We start from the raw sequence: 11,431 nt of genomic DNA, 5'->3' as shown, positions 1-11,431 counted from the left end.
TAAAATTATTTTTCATGTGGTAAGTACATGGATCATTTCCAAAAACACTGGCTCTTGTAGGTACTTTCATTATTTATAACTAGCCCTTTTAAAGTTGATCGACGTCAAATCAGACCTATGGTGATAATTGCCTTACCGGTTGTTCCCGCCTCTAGACCAGAATAATTGGTAGTTACATTTTTTTTTAAAGTTTCTCCCTGCTCCCGATTGGTTATAGTTTATTTACAATCCGCATAGCGGGAGTGCCCAAAACGAAACTCTTGGGAAGTTAAAACTTTGACACAGAAGTGTAAAGGAGAACTGACAGAGAAGTGGTGGTTTTATGACGCTGGAGAATTTCATACATGTAGCATCTTACTTGCTATATTATTCGCAAATAACGGTTTTCTGGCATAGATAACTAGTTCGCTCCAGTAAATGTGTCTAGTTGTTTGGTTAGGTAAGTTAGGATAGCAAACGGGTTGCTAGCTAGGTTAGCTTGCGTGCTAAATGCCAACAATTCATGTTTCGCTTTTGCTCGTTGACCAGTTTAATTTGTTTCGATTCTGAGGAGTTTGGCTAGCTAGTTACTAGTTAGCTATCGGTTAGCCAACGAATTTGACTGGTGTCACTCCAAATATCTATTATACACATACTTACACGCTGAAATATAACTTAAATATAGCTAAATAGTAGGACAGTAGCACAGCTGCCTGGTTTTGTTAAATCTTTACTGTCGTTACAAATAAAAGCGAACTAAACAGCTAGCAGACATTAATGGCGCCTAAGATGAGGGCACTACCTCGTCCGTTGCCCGACGGGTTTATTTTGACAGACACAGAGAAGAAGAAGTGGCGTCTTGGCCAAATAATTGGCACGGGTGGATTCGCGCAGATTTACTCGGGTAAATCCTGGAATAATGTTCGGTCGGACTGGTGATTTCCTTTCGCCATTACAGCGTTCAGGTTTTTAGTTTCTGTTTAGCTACTCTCATATATATATATATATATATATATATATATATATATATATATATATATATATATATATATATATATATATAAAATAGCTGGTCATGTTACACACACACACACACACACATATATAGCTAGCTGGTCATGTTACATATATATATATATATATATATATATATATATATATATATATATATATATATATATATATATAGATAGCTGCTCATGTTACAAATTATTTTAGTGAGGTTCACGACACTAAAATAATGTCTTTTGACTAACTTAGGGTTTAGAAATATACAATACTGTGCAAGTCTTAGGCCACCATTAGTTGTGTTGTTTTATCAGTGGTACAATGATCATATATAAATATTAATATATGCCAAATATTAATATATGTTTCTTTATTAAGATACAAAATATATATAATATGTACACAAAATAATAATAATAATAATAATAATAATAATAATAATAAACAATGAATAAATAATTCAGAACAAAAGGCTTCTACAAGCAAAGGTCAGTGTTTAGTGTGACCTTCCTTGGGACTAAGCACATCTTTTGTCGAGACTGTCCTGAAGTTCACTTCCCAGACTTCTTGAGATTTAGGTCTTCTACTGTTCACGTGTGAGAGGAGGTCACACTAAATACTTGCCACTGTAGCCTATAGAAGCTGTTTCTCTGATTTATTTCTGTTTTTTTAATACTGCATACACATTTCCTGTATTATCTGGTTGTATTCTAATAAAGAGACAGAAATAATTGTATATGGTCATTACCTTTGCTAACACGACATATCTAATGCTGGCCTAAGAATTGTACAGTGCTGTATATACCTAATCAACCATTGAGGAGTCTTCTATGTTCCTTATGTTTTATTATTATCACTGCTGTTATTTTATTATTATCACTGCTGTTATTATTATATTTTGTCTCATAGCTTCACGTTATCCGGCTACAGCTGCACGAGAGGATACTGATTATGTCATTAAAGTCGTAAGTACAGTATCTATCTTGTGGTGTAGCTATATTTCTAGAGAAATGGTATTTATAAACACTTCATTTTAACATTAATATCTAGGGTACAAAATAGAATCTGTGGTAATCACAGAGGGATACATTGCTGCTGTTCCCACACCTTGCTGTGCCTGGTTCTTCTAGATTTTCCTAGTCTTTTCTGTGTTACATTCACAAGCTCTACTCTACCTTGAGTACCGGTGCGAATGACTGTCTTTGTACTATATTTTTGGTGTGTTAATATAATTTGCTTAAAATCAATGGTCTTTGTAGGAATATCATGAGAATGGATCCCTGTTCACAGAGCTGAAGTTCTATCAAAGAGCAGCAAAAACAGATAGTAGTAAGTACCATTAGCAGTGGATGGACATGGCCTACATAATCTTGATTTATTCAGTATAGAGTACTTGGATATATTATCACAGTTGTGCTACAGAACTATGCAATATATAGATTATGCTATAGTCAAATGAAATAAGGAACAGATACAGTTTTAAGAGTGGTGCTAAATAAACTTGCTGTAAAACCCATCTAACATGCTATTGGTGAAAAAAGATGTAGATGTAAATTTGCAAGGTTGGATGAATGAATAACCCAAAGCAAGCAAGCAAGCACCTCTGTCATTATACTCTGGGCAATACCAACTTGTTTTAGCTCTACTTCAGAGAGTTCGACCAAATTCCAGATAAAGCAGCTGCTTTTTCCTAAGGGCATCTGACCACCTGCCAGGCTGAGGCACTGCCAGTCAAGTTTTCTCAGCTACATTTTGTGTGTGTATGCATGTGTTATCATGCTATCTCTATAGCATTGGATCTTCTGAATTTATCAGTGTTTATTGATCTTTTTTAATATCTTAGTTAACACATGGAAGAGACGCAAAGGCCTTGATTTTTTGGGTATCCCAAAATACTGGGGCTCTGGATACTGTGACCACGATGGAAAAAGGTATGTTTTAGCCTTTGCTCATCATATTGACAATAATGTTAGTAGCAGTACTGCTCTGCAACTATTCATATTTGCTCTTTAACAAAGCACTCTTATGGAGTTTTCTTGTGTCTGAGCAGATACAGGTTCATGGTGATGGACCGGCTGGGCACTGACCTGCAAAAGGTTTTTCTGGAGAATGGTGAACAGATGAGGAAGGAGACAGTGTTGCAGCTCGGTTGCCTCATCGTAAGTCAACTTCAGCACCAGGATTCACTAGGACTGAATGCAAGAGGATAGAAATGTCATAAACATGTTCATACCTAATCTTAATATGCCTGCCTAAGTGGGTTCACTTGCCTTGTATGGTTGGCTAACTTTCTTCATTAAGACTGCAGATTAAAAGTGACACAAACAGGACTGGCCGTACAGTTTCTTTAAAATAGAACATGCTCCATGTATATAGTGTCATTACCTGATTTTTCGTTTCCCGTGGACTTGCAAATGCCCCATTTCTGTCTTTAAGTCTCTACAGCATTGACAAAAAAATAATATTGCTATAAATGAGCATGATCTTGGCACTTACACAAAAACTTTCCCTACAAGTGCATTATTACTGTATGTTCAGACCATTTGAATTGCATATTATTAACATTTTCATTATTAGATAAAATAATCTTGAAGATGACCTATGGAATAGCCCTTGAGTCCACCCTAAACACTGTTGGCATACCTGCCTTCTGTCACCAGTCATTATGGAGGGTCATTAGGAACTGGTTAAATTATTCATCTGTTAACCTTACCCTCTGTCACTTTGCCCTCAACAGCTGGACGTGCTGGAATACATTCATGAAAATGAATACGTCCATGCTGACATTAAGGCTGCCAATCTCTTACTGGGTCACAGAGACCCAGACAAGGTTAGTGCATTCTTGTTTATATTATGTCCACAATCAGTGTGGGTCTAATAGCAATATTTTTGCATGCAGCACACACAGAAATTTAACGCAGATTTAAATGATTTGATTATTGCTTATAGTTTCCAAGCATATATTGACCAATGATAGGATATGATGCTCAAGCATCAGAATGACATGTTCTTGCTTTATAGTCAGCAGTGTAACTTCCCCAGCTGTTTTTGGATTGTACTAAGTGTCAGTATGTAACTTAACATGGAGAAGGTGTTAAGCTTGAGAAGAGCTTGGCTTGGGAGGTGACCCTATCCTTGCTATATCTCCTGCAGGTGTACTTGGTGGATTACGGCCTGTCATACAGATACTGCCCTAATGGGGAGCATAAAGACTACAAAGAGAACCCAAAGAAAGGACACAACGGCACTATTGAGTATACAAGCCTTGATGCACACAAGGGCGTAGGTAAAGCTGAACTAATACATTCATTCTTTTATGTGGACTCAAACATGCTGAACCTTCATTGAGAATGTTGAAAATGAGTTACCCACTATTACTTGTGAATGTGATCAACTGTGCTAATGTCCACTAAAAGAACACTAAAATTATTTCAGGTTCTTTTATTCTGTTGTAGTACTTCTATGAATTCATGATGCGTGTAGTTCTCCCTACAGCAAGGCATATATATATATATATATATATATATATAGATTCCACCCAGCATATCGTGTTCTTAACTCTAGGTCAAGAATATTGGAAACACATTAACTTGTAAATTGCATACAGTCTTTTTATTGGATATTGATCGCTTTGTCCATGTCTACCTGGCCAGACTTAATTCAATATTCCCTAAACAGTCAAAGTCATAACCTGCATTTTGTATGCATTTACCATTAATTAAAGCTTTGATGTTTTGTTAGACTGGGACTCAAAGCCAATATTCTTGCCTGCAAAATAGTGCTGGCATTACAAAAGTTCAATACTAAATCCATGCCAAGGTAAAGCTTGCTAATAGCAATGTTTCTGATGCTGTCAGTTTTTTCAGTATATGAAAAGAAAGATAGGATGCTCGTTCAGCAGTAAAGTGCCAAAATGTCAATGTTTTGGGTGGAGATATTGATGAACTGTTGAAAACCAAAGCCATATAGAGTATTTATATGGCTATACTAGCATTCCTATTTTGAAATATTTTTAGATGATTTTCAAATATTTTCGGATGATTTAAAATACTGTATTTATAAATCATACTGGAGAATGTATAAACTGAAGAAAACAAAAGAAAACAATGGCTGTATGATAAAATGGGGAATTCATAATCCATTTTACTGAGCATATACACTGTCCAATCCAATATCCACTAAGTATTCCAAAATACAAGATTTTATTTGATAGAAATTAATGTAATTAAAATTGAGGTTCAGCAAAAGCATGTCCTATTTTAAGCAAATTCATACCATGTTCTGAACTAAAGCAGTTTGTTAGCTCACTTGCTTGTGTGCAGTTTTACTTATGGTCATCATTCCAACCTGCTCTCTAGATGTTTATGCAGTATCTTAAAGTCCTGGGTTATGTTAACATAAGTACATGTATTAAATAGTGAGAGCATGAAAACAAAAATGCTTATGCACTTACACAAGTTCATTAGCCAACCTCATCTTATATTGAACCTTGTTTTGCTACTGTCATGGCTATTTGCAACAGCACTGATATCACAGTAGTGGACGTGTGCTCATCTGTGGAGTGGAAGCTGACAGCTGTTGTGTAGGTCGTTAGCACCGAATCGCCCCTGTAGATGAATGCAGATTGTGGAGTGTTCCTTTCCTTGTGGCCCCTGGCACCCCATGTAGATGTTGATGTGTTACCATGGTGAGGAGCGTGGAGACAGGCACTCTGTTTCCTGCTGAACTCCGTGCTAAAGGCCTAATTATCACCTGTAGGGTAGAAGAGAAATGGCTGAAATTCAGAAGGAGAGGTTCAAGAGTTTGACACAGCACTTTAGGTAATTTGAATAACAATGGGTCATAATTATGAACAACAGCGTCACGCTGATGGAAGGTGTTGTGTCTGGCCTGGAATGCGTCATTCTCGAGGATCCTTGTTTTAAAACTGAATCGGTGTCAGACCTGCCCAGCCAGCCCCTTTCCCCTCTTACAAAGGCTTACAAAGTGCTAATAGACTAAGTGCCGTATTTCATGCACTTAAGGCCAGTGTTTCTGTGCTGTGGCCCACGTGGTTCAGAAAGAAACTCCAAATAATGTGTCTGTCAGAGGTCATCGCTTTGTATCAGGACTTCTGAGATAAAACTAATTTTGTGTTTGTTAAATTAGTGTTATAAGGGGAAAAGCTATAAATGTGTGGCCTGTTGGGCTTGGCTGAGAGATTGGCTTGTGGGCCAGAGCGCCTAATGGGCATGGTGAGATCAATGGCAGCCATGTGGAGTTAGGCTGAGATTTTCCCCTTTGATGAATGTAGTCAATAGGTAATTTCTCAGGAGATAGACTACAGTCACAGTATTGAGTTGATAAACTCTCCAGGCACGAACAGACAGTGTACTTTAATTTACCTTTATTGATGAAATCAAACTGGAGTTTTTTATGAAGGGACCCACTTATTGTGATGTTAACTCACATATTTGACCGAGTCAGATGGAATAGTCAGGTTTAGCAATAAATACAAGGAAATATCATTCATAAATTCTAGGTAACATTACTCTATGTGTATACATTATAGTGATACCATCTTAAACTTTGCCAAAATGCCAAACAAGTTTTTTATTCCAGTGAAACTTGGAGTAGACTCACTTGAAAGTGAAATGTGTGGTCTAAGTGCATTCTTGGCTAGCTGTGGTCTTTGGGCTTTTGATATGCTTATTTGAACAGTAAACCCTGTTCCACTTATTTCAGTCTTCAGCTTCTCTCCTCAAAGTTGAAAGCAATTTAATCTATCCTTCAAGTTATTTAGTACGGTCAAGCGGATAAAACCCTGGTTAGGCTAACGGCAGATGCGCGCTGCCTGTTCTGCAAGATTAAATAGACGAGAGGGTGATGAAAGATGAAGAGGCAACATCTTTCCGACTTCCTCTCGTTGGGACTGGAAATGAGAGAGGAATGGCTGGTAAAAATCCTTTGTGCATGTGTGTGAAGAAGTGTGTTTACACTAGATGGCAGTTGTGTAATGTGCTGCGGCTGAGGTCGAGGTGTAGGAGGTCTTGGACGTGTACGTGCGCGCACACACACACACACACACACTCAAAAAACTCTGATCTCTGGATCTCCTCTTAAGGCCGGCACAGACCCCACGGAATCCAGTAACATGTGGGAACAATTTGGCTTCAGACATTTATTTCTTTGTTTTACTGCTTGGCTTTCTGGCAGAGAAAGTGTCGGGCCAGGCCATGGGCTGTCTGGATCATGTCAGAGGCCGTGAGTATCGGGTTCCTGGGACGGGCCGCTGGGCCAGACCACTTGGGGAGGGGGTGGTGTGTGCGAGGGGAATACATGCGTTAGAGGTGTATGTGTGTGGGTAGTTGGGTGGAGGGAGGAAACTGACCCACTCTTTCAACTCGCAGCTTCTCTCTGAAGGGCCCTGTTTGTCTGTGAGACAGGCCAGAGCACCAGCTGAAAAAACAAAACACTCCTCTATCAGTATCCCAGTCTTTTTCATAAGGGCATATTTCAGTGGCTAATGGACAGGCCATTTAATCAAGATTCTTTTTTAACCTGCTTCCCGCCAGGTATTCATCTCTCTCATTCTCCTTATCCCTCTACCCCCACTTTATTTATCCCCTTACCCTCTTTATCCTCGCTCCTCCTTTCCCTGGCAGCTCCGTCCAGAAGAGGGGACCTGGAGGTGCTGGGCTACTGCCTGCTTCATTGGCAGCATGGAACACTGCCCTGGCTGTCGGTGCTCAGGAATCCAGCACAAGTTCAGGAGGCCAAGGCCAAGTACGCACCCTTTCCCTCACCCTCCTCCACCCCATTGTAGGCCCAGATTCTGCACTGTGTGTAGTGGCCACTGATCAGAAGCTTCCAGTGGCCCGTACTTAGCCTGAAGTATTCCCTGGACTGCTTTGTTAAAGTATCAGAGGTGTACTTGGGAAAAGATGTGGAGGACTTCATTGCCTGGAAAATGGTGATGACTTTTTCTCTTTTAGAGAGAAAAACTTTGGGACACATTCTGTTGGAGCAGATAAAACAGAGACACACAGGGCTGGCTTTGCTATCCTGGTTTAAGATCAATCTGCAATAGAGAAGTCCCAGTGACAATGCAGTTCTGTATGAGAATAGGCTGGGATTTGAAAACAAATAAAACTAAAAACAAACAAAAAAAACCTGCAATACTTTTAAAATGATCGTGTGTCCCATGTCATTTTATAGCTAGAGTTATAATTTATCACTAATCCTAGAGGAAAAACATTTTTATAGGCTAAATTATTGTCAAATCTCTCTCTCCTCTTTTGACCTTAGGCTAATTGCTAACCTGCCAGACTCCGTCATCCAAATGTCTCCATCCAACTGCACTTTAGGTAAGGGGGTGGGGGTTGGGGCAGGTAGTGAATGAGTGTGTGTATACGCAGACTACTTACAATGATCAACAAGGTGTGGCAGAGAGACTGAGCCACCTTGCCTTTCCTCTATCAGCAGACCATAGTGGCCCTGCATTATCTTTGCTCCCTGCACAGAATGAGGGGGCACACATGTCTCCTGAAAAGAGGCTTTGTGATCTATGATTATGATGAGGTCCAATTCCCCCAACCTTGAGAGGCTGGTTGCAGCTGGACCAGAGAGATAAGGCGTCCAACATGCATCAACGCCGTGCATGTGATATACATTCAGTTAAAATGCTGCAAAGATGCTGCATACTGGCCTAGTGCTGTGGACAGCTTATTTATTACAGTGAAGAATAGAAAGAAGCCATATTAGACACACGTTTGGGTGCATGTTTGAATGGCGAAGCTTATTCAATGTTGTGTTCTTGTCAGGGTCCATGGGTTGGTATGATATTTTTTTCCCCTTTTCTGCTCCATTGGAATGACAACGAAATAGACACTGGGGTGCAGCAACTGAGTGAGGAAGCCAGGGATCAAGGCCCCATCCCACTGCATGGTGATTCAGTATGCAATTAGCCCAGCTGTCAGGCACCTAAATTTGCAGTCTTTGTAGACCTGAACCCCTACCATCATAAAAATCTTGGTTGACTATATAATCATCTAAAAGTACAATCAATTATTTTCAGATTTATCTGGTAAAATATCTGATACTGGGTTGAAACATGAAATCCATAATGTCCTCTTTAGCCTCCCTATTTCCTTTGAACTTTTCCTCAGTGGATGTAGCTGAGTTCCTGTGCAGTGTGAAGGCCCTGGGCTACAATGAGAAACCAGACTACCAGGCCCTGAGGAAGGTCCTGTCAGCCACCAGGTCACAGAGCCCTCTGGACCTCTCCAGGCCGAGAGCAGTGGAGACAGCTAGGCCAGCCGCAAACCGGGTGAGTGTGATGCACTTCTGGCCACAAGCACTCCAGCCTTAATGGGGACCAGATGAGTAAGGGATGGAGCACGTAGAGCAGCCTGTGGGCTGCGGCTGATTTATCTGTCTGGGAGAGCACACGAGATGCTCAGGTTTGAGCACCCTCCACTGACCCCTTCCCATGGGTGTTCACTCCTACGCCTGAACTCAGCGCGGTATCCAACGGGCAGCCCAGGCCTGAGAGCTGCCATGCAGGTACAGCAGAGTAGAGATTTACAGAGTGGTGACAGTCTCAGAGCTGTCTAAAGCCTCCTGACTAGAGCTAGAGCTCACCTCGGCGTCAAAAATGTTACTGGGCCATTTAATTAAAGCCCCCTTAATTTATTGTAAGCATATACATCAAAGATTGTATTTCATCAGATGTACACACATTACACATCTCAAAACATACACTATATTGCCAAAAGTATTCACTAGTCTGCCTTCGCATGCACATGAACTTGAGTGACATCCCAATCTTAATCCATAGGGTTTAATATGATGTCGGCCCACCCTTTGCAGCTATAACAGCTTCAAGTCTTCTGGGAAGGCTTTCCACAAGGTTTAGGAGTGTGTTTATGGGAATTTCTGACCATTCTTGCAGAAGCCCATTTGTGAGGTCAGACACTGATGTTGGACGAGAAAGCCTGGCTCACAGTCTCCACTCTAATTCATCCCAAAGGTGTTCTATCGGGTTGAGGTCAGAACTCTATGCAGGCCAGTCAAGTTCTTCCACACCAAACTCGCTCATCCATGTCTTTATGGACCTTGCTTTGTGCACTGGTGCGCAGTCATGTTGGAACAGAAAGGGGCCATCCCCAAAATGTTCCCACAAAGTTGGGAGCATGAAATTGTCCAAAATCTTTTGGTATGCTGAAGCTTTAACAGTTCCTTTCACTGGAACTAAGGGGCTAAGCCCAGCTCTTGAAAAACAACCCCACACCATAATCCCCCCTCCACCAAACTTTACACTTGGCACAATGCAGTCAGCCAAGTACCGTTCTTCTGGCAACCGCCAGACTCATCCATCAGATTGCCAGATGGAGAAGCGTGATTCGTCACTCCAGAGAACACGTCTCCACTAGAGTCCAGTGGCGGCGTGCTTTACACCACTGCATCTGATGCTTTGCATTGCGCTTGGCGATGTAAGGCTTGGATACAGCTGCTTGTCCATGGAAACCCATTCCCTGAAGTTCTCTATGCGCTGTTCTTGAGCTAATCTGAAGGCCACATGAAGTTTGGAGGTCTGTAGTGATTGACTCTACAGAAAGTTGGCAACCTCTGCCCACTATGCGCCTCAGCATCCACTGACCCCGCTCTATCATTTTACGTGACCTACCACTTCGTGGCTGACGTTCCCAGTCACTTCCACTTTGTTATAATACCACTGGCAGTTGACTGTGGAATACTTAGTAGCTAGGAAATTTCACAACTTGACTTGTTGCACAGGTGGCATCCTATCATGGTACCATGCTGGAATTCACTGAGCTCCTGGGAGTGACCCATTCTTTCACAAATGTTTGTAGAAGCAGTCTGCATGCCTAGGTGCTTGGTTTTATACAACTGCCATGGAAGTGATTGGAACACTTGAATTCAGTGATTTGGATGAGTGAGTGAATATTTTTTGGCAATGTAGTATATCTTATACAGACTACCCTGTCAAGCACTTGAGATACAGAGTTGTGGTGGGAAGAAGTGGGAATGGTGCTTTCCCTCTCCTGCTTCTGTAGGGGTAAACGAGGCAGTGAGTCTTGACCAGGTGTCAGAGGTTAAGCTCTGCTGACCCTGCCGAAGGGCTCATTGCCTGTCGAGAGGTCTGGAGTGGAAGTCTTCATTCTGATGAATCATTGTAGCAACAAGCAAACTTGAATCACCGATATCCATAAAAACATAAGCAGCCCAATTTGAGGCTATTGAATAAATACTTTTTTTTACTGAGGCCAAAAGATCACTAGTTAGAATTACAGCTGATTTTTTTTTTTTTTTTTTTTTTTTTTGTCTCTCATTTCCATTTGGAGCTGTCCAGAGGTTTGAGCTAAGGCTTATAAGGCAAGTTCCAGTGATGGTTTGAGGATTAGCAAAAAGGTACATTTACAATTGATTTTACTGCCTCCTT

The 11,431-nt window shown here is 40.9% G+C and overlaps 1 protein-coding gene across 2 annotated transcripts in view; it reads left to right on the top strand.

Moving 5' to 3' along the window:
- The first annotated feature begins 274 nt into the window (after positions 1-274).
- Positions 275-11,431, top strand: part of vrk2 (VRK serine/threonine kinase 2) — a 13,446-nt gene continuing 2,289 nt past the window's right edge. Inside the window, exons 1-11 of one of the 2 annotated variants that reach the window (XM_035531376.1) lie at positions 276-883; positions 1,897-1,952; positions 2,247-2,316; positions 2,831-2,918; positions 3,038-3,146; positions 3,725-3,817; positions 4,141-4,273; positions 7,632-7,752; positions 8,275-8,333; positions 8,854-8,913; positions 9,135-9,295. In XM_035531376.1, the coding sequence (XP_035387269.1) occupies positions 757-883; positions 1,897-1,952; positions 2,247-2,316; positions 2,831-2,918; positions 3,038-3,146; positions 3,725-3,817; positions 4,141-4,273; positions 7,632-7,752; positions 8,275-8,333; positions 8,854-8,913; positions 9,135-9,295 (1,077 nt within the window). In that variant the 5' untranslated portion in view covers positions 276-756. Of the gene's footprint in view, positions 884-1,896; positions 1,953-2,246; positions 2,317-2,830; positions 2,919-3,037; positions 3,147-3,724; positions 3,818-4,140; positions 4,274-7,631; positions 7,753-8,274; positions 8,334-8,853; positions 8,914-9,134; positions 9,296-11,431 lie in introns of both variants that reach the window. The other variant, XM_027024317.2, reaches the window with a different exon arrangement.

The sequence above is a fragment of the Electrophorus electricus genome, chromosome 11, assembly GCF_013358815.1.
Source record: "Electrophorus electricus isolate fEleEle1 chromosome 11, fEleEle1.pri, whole genome shotgun sequence".
NCBI lineage: Eukaryota > Metazoa > Chordata > Actinopteri > Gymnotiformes > Gymnotidae > Electrophorus > Electrophorus electricus.
This window is presented reverse-complemented; position numbering and strand designations above follow the sequence as displayed.